General features: G+C 49.1%; 3 protein-coding genes across 3 annotated transcripts; 1 reads left to right on the forward strand and 2 right to left on the reverse strand.

Annotated features, from left to right (window-relative positions):
• Nucleotides 1-1953, reverse strand: BKA55DRAFT_504873 (Septin-domain-containing protein; the record flags this gene model as incomplete). Its single annotated transcript, XM_046187135.1, has 5 exons — nt 1-636; nt 684-1150; nt 1202-1345; nt 1399-1452; nt 1476-1953. 5 exons carry the CDS (start codon nt 1951-1953, stop codon nt 1-3), a joined length of 1779 nt encoding a protein of 592 aa, XP_046053352.1.
• Nucleotides 1954-4838: 2885 nt separating this feature from the next.
• Nucleotides 4839-6639, reverse strand: BKA55DRAFT_561432 (uncharacterized protein). The gene is made up of 3 exons (XM_046192164.1): nt 6181-6639; nt 5546-6122; nt 4839-5496 (listed from the first exon to the last, which is right to left on the reverse strand). Exons 1-3 carry the CDS (start codon nt 6406-6408, stop codon nt 5042-5044), a joined length of 1260 nt encoding a protein of 419 aa, XP_046053353.1. The 5' UTR covers nt 6409-6639; the 3' UTR covers nt 4839-5041.
• A 278-nt stretch (nt 6640-6917) lies between these two features.
• On the forward strand, nt 6918-12883 carry BKA55DRAFT_591612 (uncharacterized protein; the record flags this gene model as incomplete). The annotated part of the gene is made up of 6 exons (XM_046195272.1): nt 6918-6986; nt 7041-7649; nt 7696-8884; nt 9395-10267; nt 10319-11313; nt 11363-12883. 6 exons carry the CDS (start codon nt 6918-6920, stop codon nt 12881-12883), a joined length of 5256 nt encoding a protein of 1751 aa, XP_046053354.1.
• Between the last annotated feature and the right edge of the window lie 123 nt (nt 12884-13006).

Raw genomic sequence — 13006 nt, forward strand, 5'->3', positions numbered from 1 at the left:
TTAGCGAAGTGAGAAACCCTTTCGCTTTCCTTCCTTCTCTAGTGGCCGTCCGCTCTCGACGCGCTGCTTCTTGTCCTCGAGCTCCAGTCGTTGGCGGTCGAGTTGCTCCTTCATCTCCTTGTGGCGGGCGTACAGTTCCTCTTCGGATTGCTTGAGCTTGCTCTCCTTCTCTGCTACTTTCTGTTGGAAGACCATCTTCATTTCGGCCTCCATCTTGGCTAGCTTCTGCTCGTGCAGAGCACGCTCCTCCTCCTGCTTGACAGCAGGGTTGACCTCCTTGAAAACACTGGGGTCTTGCGACACGCCCATGGCGAGCAGCTTGTCGGTACGGTAGTTCTCGTATAGCTGGTTGTTGGTGTGCTCCTTGAGCTCCTCCATGTGTGTTCGGATGAGCATTTGTCGAAGCTTAACGAAGTCGCAGTGCTCCTCATTATCGACCTCAATGATGCCCCAAGGGTAGGCACGACCGCGAATCTTGCGGCCATCGGCGCTTGTGATCTCGTTGTTGGCACCAACAACAGCGAAGGGAACCTTGGACATAATCTCGTTGTTCTCAGCGATCGTCTCCTCATCATCAAGCTCGTATCGGGGCCCCTCGAAAATCTGGATACCATGGTGCTTGATATCGGCGAGAATCTTGGTTGGTTAGTAATTGAACAAAAATTGGTAGTCGAATAACTTACTCGTGACTTGAAGGCGGCAATCTCCTCGTCGGTAAGGGTATCAGCCTTGGCGATGACGGGAATCAGGTTGACCTTGGTATGGAGTCGGCGCATGACCTCAATGTCAAGAGGCTTGAGAGAGTGGCCGGTGGGCTGGATAAAGAAGACACATGCATGAATACGGTTGTCAACAATATTCATGCGGTTAACCTTGTTCTCAGCATCCAAGTAGGAGTCGAATCGCTGCTCGATGTTGTCGACGATAGGGCGCCAAGACTCATCATTGTTGACAAAATCTCCAAAACCTGGTGTATCGACAACAGTGAGGCGGAGACGAACACCTGCCTCCTCAATGTCGGCGCTGATGGACTGAATGGTAACAGTCTTGGGAATAATGTCGAGGCTGGGTCCCTTGCGCTCCTTGGGGGGGTACAGGGAGGTGTTGAAGAGAGTGTTGACCAGAGTAGACTTGCCCAAGCCAGACTCACCTAGGTCAGTGTTAGTCAGATCCTTTACATTTCAAGCATCTCTGTACATACCAACAACCATCACGTTGAAGTTGAATCCCTTGCGAACACTCTTTCGGTGCCATTGGTTGGGGAGGTTGGCAAAACCGACATAGCCAGTAAGCTTTCTTCGGACAATGTTTCTGTTGTCAGCCGGGGGAGGGGGCTGAGATGGAACTACATGATAGTCAGTATGGGAGCAGATACATATAGGTTCAAGATTAACATACCATTAGCAGGCGAGGCGGAAGGAGCCAACGCCGGAGATTCGCTGCCGGGAGAAGCTATTGAGAAACATGTTAGCGACCGATGCAATCATTGGTGCTGAATATTATGCTGCCAGAGGTAGAGACGCAAGGAGGAGCCTGACTCGGTGAACATTCCGAACTTGTGTTGCGAGGATTTCCCTGGGTAGAAGCCTCGATTGTTAGATGATCGCGGTTGGGCTTCACAAGATCCATCCGCTCATCTACAGCTGGCCCACTTGTAACAGAATAGAGATATAGTTCGTCGAATGACATTGGCTTCATGGGGCTTAATGTCGGCGGATCCTGGATGTCCACGTCGAGCATACTGCGATAGTGGCGTACAGTCGAGGGTCGAGGGGAGGAAGGAAATGGGATTTTATCATCTTGGCTCAACGGAAAACTGATAGTTCGCTTGGAATCCCGCGATGCCTTTGGCGATGATTCAGCGAGAGGTGTAGTTGCCATGAAGAGGAGACTTCTGTCAAAGTGCACGCTGCGAGTGCGAGCCTTGACGTGCTGTACCAAATCGAATGTCATGATCGAATTTCAGGGGTTGGAAGTGCTGATTCTCAACGAGGAATGTTGTCAGGACCAAAAAGGGGGCTGATAAGATAGACCCAAGAAATTGTAGATGATTGAGAAACGAATGTCGTCGAGCTTATCGAAAATCGATGGATTGTACGGGATGAATGTCGAGATTTTGTCGAGCTCCCAGAGAACAGATCATCCTCGTGGTCGAGTTCGGAGGCTCTTTCCGTGGTCTCTACCTGTCGCTGATGCCATGTGGTCTGACACGCGCGTGCATAAAAAGAAAGAATCATCTTACCCATATTGAATTATCAAGAACGGTCGAGTTGTAAAGGCTCGTGGGAAAGTGCGTGTTTCTAAGTTGAAAGTTGATGGTTAGCTACGTCAGGGGAAAGGCCAGCTAGCTACACGAGCTTGATGGAATGGTCACGGGAGACACAACAAGAAGGGCCAAACGACGACTGAAAATCTCCAGGCAACAAGCGCAATGTGACAGGTGTACGGTCGAGGAGATATCGAGTTGATCGAGGGCGCTCCTTCTCGAAATCGTGGTCGGGCAGTAAGGAGTGGAACGAGGACAGCTACTCACGGAAGTACCAGGAGACGCGTGTCAATGAGCGTCGCAACGAGTGAATACGAAGAATAGAAAGCGGCCTCGGGTTTATCAACGCGGGACCTACTCTCACGCACGATAAAAGGCGATCGAGAGAAGAGTAGCAATGATGAGGCTAGAAACGGGGGGTAGGGAAAAAAAAAAAGAGAGAAAGTAAAGTGAAGGAGAAGGATGGGAAATTTTGGAGGCGACAGGCGGACCAAACAAGGAGACGAAATTCTGATGTGCTGTGCTGTTCTCCCAGCAGAGCAGCCTTTGGGCAGAGAGCCGTGCTGCAACAAAAGGGGTTTAGACGAGCTAGTCCGAGTTGAGGCTGGTGTGGATCCCCCAACTTACATGATCCAGGGGCATGCTCTGGAGATTTAGCGGACAGGGTCGCTGAAAGCCTAGTGTCGAACCTCAAAGGGTGTTGCATGCGCGCTTATGATTGGTTCAAAAGACACGGGTCCAATTAACGGCGCGGGACAGGGGTCGTTGAATGGTAGGATGGGAGATTGGGGAGGGCGAGCTCTAGCTTCACCTCAAAGCAAATTACTGCATCTTGGCTGTCGGCATATGCCTGTATCATATTCTAAGCGGCCATACAATTGACTCTTGATACAGCCTCTATCTGAAGCTTGACATCCTTTGAATTACCGGTGAGGGCCTACAAATGTCTGAATGTGGCCGGACCTCCTTACATCGCTCCATTCCCCAGGCAAGCTTGGAGCTCACCTGAGGTAGGTTGTTTCTAAAAGGGGAATGCTACTCTAAGTACCTGTTCCCTAGCTCGCTTGTGCTTCAAGTATCGATAATCATTCTGATGCTGCAGGTTATTGATAGGGGTTATTCTCTCCTATTTGAAACTATTGTTCGATGACTTCGATTGCATCGTTAATCTCTCTCATGTGTCATTTGTCTTGATCTACAGTATTTCTTTCCAAATCATGGCCATTGACACCTCTCTAGCGGCATAGCTCAGAGCATTCATAATTGGACTTTATCAGAGACATATTCCAAGACATACGCAGATCAACCGTTTCTTGAAGGGGCCAGGGTATCTTCTCCCTTCTTTCTCGTGGCCATAACGCTCGTCCGATATTGAATCACGGTATAACCATGTTATGGACTATTTATTTGCTCCTCGTCCTACCGTGCCCACTCGCCGTCAGTCCGGTTGCGCCTTAACCGCTCCCACGTCTGTGTTCCTCGTTTATTAGTTTCTTTTCCTCGTCAAAACATCAAACATCCGGTCCATTCAAGCTGTTCCCTTTGTGGGTCCGGGATCAATTACTTTCTGTTCTAGCTTCGTCAATAACTATATTGGGCTCGCTCAAGCAACCAACCTCTGTTCGTTTACAGTACTTGGCATGTCAACTTATCTCTGAATATTCAATCATTAGATGTACTAATGAGGAATTCTACAAGTCTGGCATGCGCATATATGTCAATCAAACAGGCTTCTGTACGTTGATATGCCAATTCCACATTTGTATGACTGTACACGAGGTTGCATAAGTTCACTGCATCTGCCCTAAAAATAATTCCAATAACCAAGGTATCTTGTGAAAATCATCTTGAGAATCCTGCACGCTGCTACCTCACGCCCTTCTCCTGCATGTACGACACGAACGTCCATGATTCGCATAGAAAGGGATGGGGAAAGGAGGTACACAACGTGTAATTGCATTCCAGGCAAATGTCCCTGGTCCGAAAGAAAAGTCGTACGAAGTGATGTCGCCCTCTAAAATGTTTCGCGTTCAACCGCGTTTTCGGATAATGCACTCTAAAGCAGTACATCAAAACTATGGCAAGAGAATTTAACTTACTCTTATGTCTCTACCTTACTGCGAGCCGAGCAGTATCCAGAAGGGGCTGATTAAATAGTTGCCGAGATATTGCCTTCACATGGTTCTCTAGATGTTGTTCAGGAATACTGAGCATGATTATGTTATTCTCATACATCTTAAAGTTGTGGCTCCTCGAACTTCTGACTGAGGCAATGGGCACATCTGACGCTACTACAAAGTACATAAAAGGGCAGGGTTTTTTCTTTTCTTTTTTTTTTTTTTCGTTTTACTTATTAAGTAGAGACGGTATAACATAAAGAGTATAAATGGCTGTATGGCTTTAGGCTTGCTCGCCGCTGGTTGTTATGCCAGTGCAGGGTAGACGAGTTACTTACAGTCCAACTTCACCGACGGAGTTGGTAACGTCCAGCGTTAGGATTCGAGGATTTACCACATATGATGGTATAGCACTCTCAGGGAGACACAGAAAACGATAAGACATGTAAAAAAAGTTATTTTTACGAGTAGAATATTGTATCTATACACCCCGCATCGTCTTCTAAATGTCAAATAAGCACTGAACCCCTCAGTGCCTCGTTTAATTAAGATACACGCCACTTTTTTGCTTCTAGTAAAGGTATAGTACACTACTGGGACGAGCTGCCCAGACTTTGACGGCTTAACTTTATAGGATGATCACATCATCTCACTTATCTTAAGCGAGGCCAGCCTGCTGGCTTGCAAAGAATCGTTTCGACTCAGCACATCTCTCGCTCTTGCACCCAGGGCATCGAAGACCCATCTGCTTAGAGCAAGCCTGGCCTTCTACCAAGTGCGCCTTGGCAATATCGGCGAGAGCTTGGATAAAGACAGGACTTCCATTGAGAGACTCAACTCGCTTGACAGTTTCGGGGTGACCACTGTCGCCGATGACTTCCTGATCCAACTCATATAGAGTTTCGATATGGTCGGACGTGAAAGCGATGGGGATGAGTACGAGATCCTTCTGACCCTTGGCTATGTAGTGCTCTACGCTATCTGAGGTCTGAGGTCCCAACCAGGCCGACGGGCCGACCTGAGACTGCCAGCACAGCCGGTAAGGGTTGGAGAAACCGAGGCGCTGCATAACAGCGTAGACAGTGGCCGCAACTTCAGCAGGGTAAGGATCACCTATATCATGTTAGTATGTGTTACAAATATCCACGATGAAGAGACAAACCTCGGTTCACGACAGACATGGGCAGACTATGCGCAGAGAAGAGCAGCACAACATCCTTTCTTCGCTCCTCAGGGTATTCCGCCAGCTTGGCCTCGATATTCTGGGCAAAAGCCTCAACCAATCCACTGTGGTTAGGCCAACGGTCAATTACACTCCAGGTAATGGTACCGTCACCAGACTCCTTGTTGGTCTTGCCTTCAAGTCGGTGCCTCCACTTCCATAGCTCGTTCAAGCTGCTACCTGTTGTTGAGCAAGAGTACTGAGGATATTGTGTGAATGCGACAGCGCGGCCACCTTTTCCATTTCCAAAGCCGTCCTTCAGCAGCTGCTCGTACATTTCCTCGGTTAATGGGTTCGCGTATCGGAAAGCGACGTAGGGCTTATGAGGCGCAGTCTCGGGGGAGATCTTGTCCAAGATCTTACACATCTCGGCGTTTTGGTATTCAGACCACTTTCGAATTGGGGATCCTCCACCGATAGCCGAGTATTGCTTGATGATTTTGGGTGTTCGCCGGCTCGAAATCAAAGGACCGAGATAGTTTTGTAGAGGGCCAAGAGGAATCAGATCGCCGTCAGCCTGGGGTGGTGGTTAATGTACATGATTCGGAGGACTCGGTGCTTCGATAATGACTTACAAAAAGGCGACTCAAAAAGTCACCAACCTCATCGGTAGTCGAAGGTCCCCCCATGTTGAGGAAGACCATAGCCGTAGGACCCTTTGATCCAGTAGCATCTTGGGTGACAGGATGGACGGGAGTGGCCAGATATCGCCTTTGAGTAGTGATTTGGGGTAGCGCAAGTCGATGCGTACTGGCCTGTGAAATGCTCTTACAGAGCTGGCCTCCAGATCTTCGCAGAGCCATTGTCGATGAACTGTCACTGACTTCAAGAGACAAGGCGTGGGAGGGGAAAGAAAAGCCAATTTATTGACCAATTGGAAGTGGTGCGAGGTTTGGAATCATAAAACAGCTGAGGTGGTGTAAAGAAATCTTATGTTATGTACATGCAACTAGTGCCGACGGCGATGATGCACGCATCTCCATGGGCTCCGGGATCGCCTACAACGCATTATATCGGAATTTGGCCAAGGCTTGGCTGTTAGGAGTGACTTGCTTGGCCCGCGGAGTTTCCATGGTGCAGGAGGTATTACTGAGCAAGGCATCATCAACCAATCACACAATTGGTAATCGGTCGAATCAGTTCACGTGAGCTCGTGACAGGCAGCGCGTCGGCCCTTGTCATTAGCTCGCGTTTGCCTAAAGCTATGGCCCGCTAGCATGAGATCACTCATCAGCTCTTAAAGTCAAGCTGACCCTGGGATGAGATTGATCAGTCTTCACTAAACAACAGACGAACATCAATCACATCAATCATGGCCGATAAACAGAATTGGCGAAAAGAAGAAGAAGAAGATGAGGAGGAACAAGAACTTGACGAGAACGTGAGTTGATCGAACATTGATATCCGTCCCAACTCCATATTGATCCACTCATAGAGCTATAAGGCACAGAAGGATGCCATCTTGCTTGCGATTGATGTTAGCAAGTCCATGTTAGAGCCGCCGCCGCCTTCGGATTCCAAAAAGGCAGATCGCGACAGCCCTGTCCAAGCGGCTTTAAAATGTGCCTACCATCTCATGGAGCAACGCATCATCTCTAATCCCAAGGATATGATGGGCATTCTTCTCTTTGGTACTGAGAAATCAAAATTTCGGGACTCTGTAGATGGTCGAAGTGGTCTGGGTTACCCTCATTGTTACCTATTTACTGATCTCGACGTGCCGGCGGCAGAAGATGTGAAGACTCTCAAGGCCTTGGTCGAAGATGGTGAGGACGAGGATGAGGTACTGACACCTTCGGATGAGCCTGTAAGCATGTCGAATGTGCTATTCTGCGCGAACCAGATCTTCACAACAAAGGCTGCGAACTTTGGCAGTCGTCGTTTGTTTATAGTAACTGACAACGACGATCCTCACGCATCTGACAAACAGGCCAAGTCCGCTGCAGCGGTACGAGCCAAGGATCTGTACGATCTTGGGATTCTGATAGATTTATTCCCCATTACCCGTGGAGACGAGAAATTTGATCTCAACAAGTTTTATGATGTAAGAATCGTTCTGAAGATACCAGGGAACCAGCTAACATGCGAAGGACATCATCTATCGTGACCCTGTTGGAGAGGCGAACATGTCAGAAGTTCGAACATCGAAATCTGGAGACGGACTGACACTGCTCAACTCGCTCATCTCAAATGTCAACACCAAACAAACTGCAAAGCGAGCACTGTTCTCAAATTTGCCATTCGAGATTGCTCCTGGGCTACGCATCTCAGTCAAGGGATATAACATCGTTCATCGTCAAACACCAGCGCGCACTTGCTACATTTGGCTGGACGGTGAAAAGCCACAAATTGCTACAGGTGAAACTACACGAATCGCGGAGGATAGCGCCAGGACCGTTGAAAAAGCAGAGATAAAGAAGGCGTACAAGTTTGGCGGCGAATACGTTTACTTCTCCCCTGACGAACAGAAGTCATTGAAGGATTTTGGATCACCCATCATTCGTATCATCGGCTTCAAACCGCGCAGTTTGCTTCCCGTATGGGCCAGCACCAAGAAGTCTACGTTCATCTTCCCCAGCGAAGAAGATTATGTTGGTTCGACCAGGGTATTCGCAGCACTTTGGCAGAAACTTCTCAAGGATGACAAAATGGGTGTCGCTTGGTGCATCACCCGTGCTAATGCGCAGCCAATGTTGGCCGCTGTCATACCGTCTAGAGAGCGGTCCGATGATGACTCGGGAACACCTTATCTGCCTGCTGGCCTTTGGATCTATCCTCTGCCATTCCAGGATGACCTGCGAAATATCAACCCACCAAGCGAAGTGCTACGAAGTTCTGGAGAACTCACAACGCAGATGCGAACTATCGTTCAGCAACTCCAACTGCCAAAGGCGATGTACAATCCAGCAAAATACCCCAACCCCGCGTTGCAGTGGCATTACAGAATCCTTCAAGCTCTTGCTCTAGAGGAAGAGGTACCCGAGAAGGCGGATGATGCAACGGAGCCGAAGTACAAAGCAATCAGCAAACGAGCAGGCGGTTATTTGGAAGAATGGTCGGAGTCACTAGAAGAGGAGTCTGGCAAAGTTGCGAACAAAAAATCGACTAAGCGAGAAACAGACGATGAAGATATGGATAGGCCGGCGAAGAAATCGAGAGGCACATCGGAGAAGGCATCCGGTTCTTCCTTCAGTATGGCTCAATTGAAGGCCGCAATCGAAGGCGGGACTATACAAAAAATGACGGTAGTTCAGCTTAAAGATATACTGGCTACCAAGGGTATGAGTACCGCCGGACGAAAGGTTGAATTGATCGAGAGAATCGAGGAATGGATAGAGGAAGGCTCATAAGAATGAGGTACGTTGGCACAAGAGTGTGCATTGTCGGTACTTTATATGAAGTATTGAAACGACTGGGTGGCCGGTGGAACGGGCGTTTGTGATGCTTTGTAAGGTTATTGTTTATCAAGCGGCGAAGACTTGATCATATTGAATCAAAATACCGAGGACAATAACCCCGCTATATTTGTTCCTTGTTGTGGTTGTGATTAAATGTTTCTTTCATGGAAGCTTTCGAAGCTTTCTCCTTTTCATCACATTCACCAAAGCTTCTTTTACTCGGCACCAACATCACAAGTTGAGCATCTTGGCAAGTCAATTATAAAAACTGTCATACTTAACCTCTATTCACTTTGATCTGAGTATCTTTTTTTTTCTAAAATTCCAATATGAAATATGGCGACTGCAGGCGGGAGGATAGCTTCATCCTCTATACTCACACCCCCTTCAGCACCCGTTAGTGGCTCTCAGTGGCGAGGCGCTCAACTCACGCCCACTAAATCTCAGGCCCATGCAGAGTTAGAGCTAAACACTCCCCGGCCCCTTACCTCATCTGTCAAATCTGTAGCTCCACCATCACCCACCTGCGCGTTCGTGAGCCCGCAAACGCCAGGACAGCGTCGCCCGAACATCCCATCGGCAATACTTGTAGCCTCATCGCCTCAGAAGGAGCCGGGCGCTGACGAGTATACCTCAAGGCTATTGCGTCTGGCGCGACGCCCACCAACCTGCGAGCAACGCACCACCATGGCCGATTTCCTCGCAAGCCTTGGTCTTGGCGGCGCGCAGACACCAGCCGCGTCAAGTAATCCGCAATGCGATTCGGTCGAGGAGCTCCAGTTCAAACTACGAAGCATACTAGATGCCAAGGCGACACCCACCCGGGCCGAACATGTGACTCTGACAATCGAATTGAGAGCTACGGTACGATTTCAGTTGCCTGTGTCAGAATCGGAGAATGGGACACTCGAGAGCCTAAATAACATTGATCCGTCACTGGGAGGAGCACAATTTGTAGGAATGAATGGCAATCATGATGAAGGACAGCTATCGCGCGTGGTATTTGCCAATGACACACTTATGAATCAACCACAAGATGACCCGACCCTTCAACGATCTGTCGCCAAACATATCATTTCAATAGTCAGCTCAACCGACGGGAGTACCTGGACCGTTCGAGAAGTGTCGCGAGGTACACAGGGTTGGACTTTTACGTATTTGTGCAAGGACTCATATCAGCAATGGACTCGACAGAATGCGAAGAACCCAACGAAAACAATAGTAGGAGAGTTCAGTTATAGAGAGCCTGACCCAGTTCTGCATGGTAAATTCAGAGCGTCAGCCAAAGTTGTTTCAGTAGCTGATAATGAGATAGCTCGACCTGCTTTTGACTGTCGAGGATCTATCACGATTGCCTTCAACCGCGGCAGTCGCTCCATCACAGTGAAATACGACCATACTCCTTTGCACAAAACTGTTGCCGAGCTGGCCGCCCACTTCAAGCCTGCCCCTCGTCAACTGGGACCAGGCGCGCAAAAACTCCAGGAACAGCAGCAGAAGGCTAAAGAGAAGACGCCAAGGAAACCCAGAGGCGAGAAGAAAGACAAGAGGGAGAGAAAGAAGCGGGATTCGACTATAAAGGCGCAAGATGAGAATGGTAATCCCCGGAAACGAAAGAAGAAAAACAACGGTACATCTCAACCGACGGACTCAGTAGACGGACCGATGATTTCCCCAGACTATCCTGGGGCACCAGCAATCGATGGGCAAAACCAAGGGGGTCGGTCGTATATGAACGGCGGAGAAGCATCGGGCAATCCTGGGCAGCAAGGATTCAACGATTATCCTCAAGGGTTGATGGGGGACGCATCAGCAACGACAAATGGAACTTCGTCTCAGCAGGCGAACGGCCAGATGGCTTCAGTTGCTTTCCCAGTTAATGTCTCAGCCGCTGAAGCAGCACGTCGAAAAGAGGCAGCCACGACAATGCTTAGCAACGCTGGTGTCGATCCCACCACATTGTCTCCTGAGCAGTTTGGTATTTTCGCCAACCAAGCACCAGAGTTACAACGCGAGTCATTGAATATGCTTGTCAAATATGGCGCAGAACGGCTCCGGATTGTCCATCCAGGTAACAAGGAAGGCTCTACACAGGCAAACTCTTCAACACAGAGCAGTCAGACAGCTTCAACTGGACCTAGAACCACCAAAGAACTAGTGCCCCAGTCAAGTGCTCAGAGCAACGCGAATACAGATACTGAGACAGCGGTAGCTCAGGCTGCTGACGACACCTCCACTCCTAAGCGCAAGAGGAAGAAGATGGGCAAGTCGAGAACAGCTTGTTTCCCCTGTAAGGCACGGAAGACAAAGGTAAATGCCTCTCAAACTAATCAAGAGCTGCTAAACTAATATAACATAGTGCCCAAGGGAACAACCAATCTGCACCGAATGTGCGAATCATGGGGCTGCATGTGAATATGCACCACAGAAACCAAGAAACAAGGCAACGAAGCCCAAGAAGTCTGAGGCTATCGTTGTTGACGATGACGATGACGATGACGATGACGATGACGATGACGATGGCGATGAGGAAGATGAAGAGGTTGAACAGCAGGAAGATGCTGAGGGAGAAGGTACCGAACAGGAAGATGACGAACAACAAGACACTTCACAGGACTACTCATACCCTCAGATGAATATCGGAAACATGGTCACCAACACTGACGGAACAACTCAAGATACCCACTCCACACAAAACAACTACTACCAGCCTACCTCCGGTCTAGTTCTTCCTCAGCCAGACCCTTACTCGACCAGCTCTCAAGCAATGGGCACATCAGTATCGCAGAGAGGTAACTACTCTCACAACCTGCCAGAAGTGACACAACCCATGGTCCACCCAGCCCCTCCTATCCCAGCACCAGCTGGAACGATCGCTCCCGCTGAAACAAGGCGATGGACCGCCTTTGGTAGCGGTAGTGTCAATGGAAGTAGCACCAGCAAGACACGAAGAAGTCTTCCGTCTGAGCCCAGCCATCCAAATACACAAAACATTCCTGCAAACCCACAGCCATCAGACTGGGCTCAAACTTCTAACGCGACTATGCCTGCAACAACAATGGCATCTGTTTCTCCGCAGATGACATACGAGACACGCTCAAGCGGAAGGACTCGACAGAAGAATCAGAGCCTAACGAATGATGCTTCCCAACAAGCTACAGCAGTGGCCAATACGGTCATACAGCAGGCTCAGGCACGTCAATCGCCCGCCGCTGCGGCAGCCATGACGGCACAAGCCCGCAAATCTCCTTACCAACAACCTGCTGTTCCTCGCACGACTTCTAGAACAAGCCAGCGAAACCAGTCTCGCACACCTGTGAGTGAGCAGGCACGAGGTTACCAACCTCCTTCCGACATGGATCAGCAGCAAAATCCGCGAGGCAGCACTCATTACGATACATCACACATGTCCAGTGGTTCCGGCTATAATGACTATGGGCGTTACAGCGGCACTAGCACCGGAGCAAGCCATCAGCCACCCACAACCATGAGCACATCTTATCAGACTACTTCTTCCACTGCAAATCAGTGGTCTAATTCTTCGAGTCGAAACGATCGCTCATATGACACCAACCCATCATATCAAACGCCTAATATTCACGTACAGACAACAGCGTCAAAGCCAGCGGCATCCCGCCAGAACTTTAATATGCGCGCAAACACACAACAGCATACTCGTGCTAGCAGTGGTTCATACAACCAGCAGAAACAACAGCAGGGTTATCCATCATACTCTGGATCTACACACCAGAACCAACAGGGTCAGGCATCAAACCAGCAACAGCCGTCAAGCTGGTACTTCCAAAACTCGCACAACCCTTCTATTAATCCTGGAGGCCAGTCGTCTGGTTATAACTATGAGACATGGTCAGGCGTTTAGGGATTTAGCATATTCAATTGTACACATCTATCATCTATGGCTCATGATTGGGGCTGAAATTGCTATGGACGGGTTTGGCGAATCGGTTTATTTAGCGCGATGATTACGGCATAAACAGGACTC

Source organism: Fusarium redolens, assembly GCF_020744475.1.
Source record: "Fusarium redolens strain MPI-CAGE-AT-0023 chromosome Unknown BKA55scaffold_4, whole genome shotgun sequence".
NCBI classification, from domain to species: domain Eukaryota; kingdom Fungi; phylum Ascomycota; class Sordariomycetes; order Hypocreales; family Nectriaceae; genus Fusarium; species Fusarium redolens.

Bases quoted from the DNA above. Each gene is read 5' to 3' on its own strand.
- BKA55DRAFT_561432 (XM_046192164.1), bottom strand. From the start codon at position 6,408: ATGGCTCTGCGAAGATCTGGAGGCCAGCTCTGTAAGAGCATTTCACAG. The intron at 6,123-6,180 runs GTAAGTCATTAT...CCACCACCCCAG, and splicing joins ACTTTTTGAGTCGCCTTTTT to GCTGACGGCGATCTGATTCC. The intron at 5,497-5,545 runs GTTTGTCTCTTC...AACATGATATAG, and splicing joins CATGTCTGTCGTGAACCGAG to GTGATCCTTACCCTGCTGAA.